The 3,052-nt window shown below is 46.9% G+C and overlaps 1 protein-coding gene across 2 annotated transcripts; it reads left to right on the top strand.

Moving 5' to 3' along the window:
* The first annotated feature begins 1,249 nt into the window (after window positions 1–1,249).
* Window positions 1,250–2,703, top strand: LOC147624564 (uncharacterized). Of its 2 annotated transcripts, none has more exons than XR_015269110.1 (2): window positions 1,250–2,279; window positions 2,394–2,703. XR_015269110.1 is itself a non-coding variant. In XM_086819578.1 (2 exons), the coding sequence occupies exons 1-2, from the start codon at window positions 1,380–1,382 to the stop codon at window positions 2,444–2,446; spliced, it is 345 nt and encodes a 114-aa protein (XP_086675704.1). In that variant the 5' UTR covers window positions 1,256–1,379; the 3' UTR covers window positions 2,447–2,703. The 2 variants fall into 2 exon arrangements, 1 of the variants encoding a protein (XP_086675704.1); XM_086819578.1 differs by having other exon boundaries at window positions 1,256–1,671.
* The last annotated feature ends 349 nt before the right edge of the window (window positions 2,704–3,052 follow it).

Below are 3,052 nucleotides of genomic sequence, written 5' to 3'. Positions count from 1 at the left end.
AACACAAACAGAGGAGGAGGTTTCCCATATCATAAACATTCCACGTTTCCAAGGCATCAAACGGGGCTTTCTTGGACGAAAATAGTCCTCTGTGCAAATCCCCCCCTCCCCCCCGTGGGGACACGTAGACAAATACTCCTGCGCACATCCACCCAAGTCCAGCACCGCGCGGAGATTTCGACAAACACTCCTACGTACATCCGTCCAAGTGCATGCAAGCGCGCTTTGAAGTGCATGCGCCAACCCAGCATGGACACTTAGACATAGCAGAGCCCGTTCCACTCATTTCCACCCCGTGGGCATTCTCACAGTGCTCCCCCCCCCTTTCGCACAAATATCCCGCTTTGGCATCGAATAATCAATGCGCTTTGTGTTGGGGTGTGTGTTGTTTTGTGGAGAATAAATTTTGAAATTCTGCTTAAATATCAGAATCTCCTTTTTTGGCAAAATCACTGAGAATCACCCTTTTTTTTCCAGACCAAGGGAGTTTACACACGGGGCAGGCTGCCCAAAACATGGTGGCCATTTTTAATATGGCGGGCGGGTCTCGAGGCGTAGGGGTTACACACCGCCAATTCCTAAAGAATGAAGAAATGAACTAAACCCTTCTCTGATTGGCTGGAGAATGAGTGTACCATATTTGGGCAGCTTGGGAGGCCGTCTAGAACTCCTTGAAATTTGGCACTGATGTGGATGCCAGCAAGGATAGAAGATGTGCAATGTTACGGCAATGTGTAAACATGCGAGCACCCAGATCCATTGTGTAAACATGCTGCTATTGGTTGAATGGCGGACACAGTGCCAGTGTGTAAACCACCCACGTCCACGTAGAAAAATGACGATTTTGGCATCTTACAAAGGACTATTGTAAGCTACCAAAAGTTGCATCGACTGTGGCACAATGCTGGCGTGGTAGCAGAGAGAGAGAGAGTGTGTGTATGTGGACCAAAATAGCCATAACCTTTTTTTTTGGGTAATGCGCATTGTGATATGATTTATTGATACTACCCACGCACATGCTACACACATAAAGTTAGCCTTGACAGGCGTGGCATCAATTGCGCTAGAATTGCAACACTGCAGGTGATTCTACATTCACTAGGCCCGCACACATTGCCATGACCCGTGTTGGGCAGATATCTGCATTTGCCACATCAGCTTCTGAGCGTAGCACGACCTGAAAATTGAATACCGACCCTTATATTCAAGGGGAAGGCCAAAATTAAGCTTGGCCTTCTTAGCAAACAAATTTTCCTATTTCTCATATATAAAATTTAGAAAACTTTCCAGGGCCAAAAAGGGGGCACTGCAGATTAGGGTTTGAGCATCTCAAGGAGTTTTCTGCGTTTTTCCTCCACAAGTCCCTCTTTTTCCTGCAGATGCTTCTTCATTGCCTCCACCAGTCTCTCTTTTTCCTCCACAAATCTCTCTTTTTCCTTCAAGAGGAGAAGCCCCGCCTGCTTCTCCTCCTCGAGACGTTGAAGGAGACGATTCTCCTGCTTCTCTGGAGGAAAAAGAGATGTGCAGCAAATGGAGCAGCATCTGAAGAGCGAGATAGAGCAGCGGGCTTGGAACTACTCAGAGCGAGACGGCTAAACGACGTCCGCGGCCTTTTTGAGCTACTTGAAGAGCGCCTCGCCCAAGCGGCGAACATTACGGCACAGATTTGTGGTAAGCGATCCTCCGATGTTGTCTTGGCAGCGTGCATCGAGCGGTGTACGAACGTACGTGCTGTGTTGTCGCATGCCGGCAAGCAGTTGGCTGAGCTGCAGGGCTTTCTTGGCGGTGTTGTATCAGACTTGTACAAGTGTATTCTGTGTTGTCGCAGCATGTGCATGCCGCCAAGCAGTTGGCTGAGCTGCAGGCCAACGGCCGATCCCAAACACACCAGCACCTCAACCTGCTCGGGCGACAAAGGCAAGGTGGGAGGAGAAGGGAGCACCGGGCTAAAGACAAGTTGGAACTTCTGGCTCTGAGTAGTTGAAGAGCTGCTTGAAGAGCGCCTCGCCCAAGCGGCGAATATTACGGCCCGAATGAAGGGCACCGATTTGTGGGAAGCGGTGCACGAACGTACGCGCTGCCAACACCGCCCCTCACTGCTACAACGTGTATTCTGTGTTGTCGCAGCATGTGCATGCCGGCAAGCAGTTGGCTGAGCTGCAGGCCCAAAGGGGAGCAACAGAGTTTCAGAGAGGGCCTTTGTCGCCGAGCAGGTGGAGGTTCTTGTGTGTTTGGGATCGGCCGCTCAAGTGAAGCTTGTAGAAGTCTGATACAACCAGGTAGACCTACTATTCTTCTTTGTCCTTCTATGTTTATTGTTTCAATGTTGCTCTTATTTGTTCATTGTTTGAATGTTGCCCTTATATTCTTTTTTTTAATTATCGATCGGACAGGCGCATGTGATCAAAAAAGGATGCTGAAGAATGTCTTTTTGTGGCCAGCTTAGGGTTAATTGTGTGGATTAGCCACGGATATTTTCCCTTAAAAGGGACTCTTAACATTTTGCTGTAGTTTTGAAGATCCCTTTTAAGGAAGTAGTGGATCTGCAAAGTCTGTGTATTGAGATCAAGCTTAAAAAGCTTAAGGCATGGGAGCCGAATTTCCTTACAGTTGCTGCCAACAAAACCTGGTATTCATACTAGGGAAGCTACGTGGTGAATTGGTGTTAGAATAATGGAGTAGCTTTGTGGTCTGCATGGCCAATATCGTGTTTCATGCAAAATTTATTCCAGGCATAATGTTTGTTGATGCTTGTCCATTGAAGGTGTTAGGATGCCTTGACAAGATTATGTTATACACATGTTTTTGATGCTGTATTGCTGATGGCTAGCTGCACAGGCTTGTATGGCCTTTCTTAACATATGCAGTTTTTCTAGGCTTTGATGTTTTCCTTAAAATATGTAGAGTGATTACGATATAGGGCTTTGATCGCATGCGGCAAGGTCTCGCGCCTACATTTTGTATGTGGTATATTTACGCAAAATGGAACACTCGTCATTACCATTTTTTTCTCCTGCATTTTTAAATGTCTTTTATTTTTTAAATGTATTCT

Source organism: Cibotium barometz, chromosome 25 (genome assembly GCF_041138505.1).
Source record: "Cibotium barometz isolate CiBa-2024 chromosome 25, ASM4113850v1, whole genome shotgun sequence".
Classification (NCBI taxonomy): domain Eukaryota; kingdom Viridiplantae; phylum Streptophyta; class Polypodiopsida; order Cyatheales; family Cibotiaceae; genus Cibotium; species Cibotium barometz.
The sequence above is the reverse complement of the archived record's forward strand: the minus strand, read 5'-3'. Positions and strand labels throughout refer to the sequence as shown.

Bases quoted from the DNA above. Each gene is read 5' to 3' on its own strand.
- LOC147624564 (XM_086819578.1), top strand. From the start codon at position 1,380: ATGCTTCTTCATTGCCTCCACCAGTCTCTCTTTTTCCTCCACAAATCT. The intron at 1,672-2,393 runs GTAAGCGATCCT...TCGATCGGACAG, and splicing joins CATTACGGCACAGATTTGTG to GCGCATGTGATCAAAAAAGG.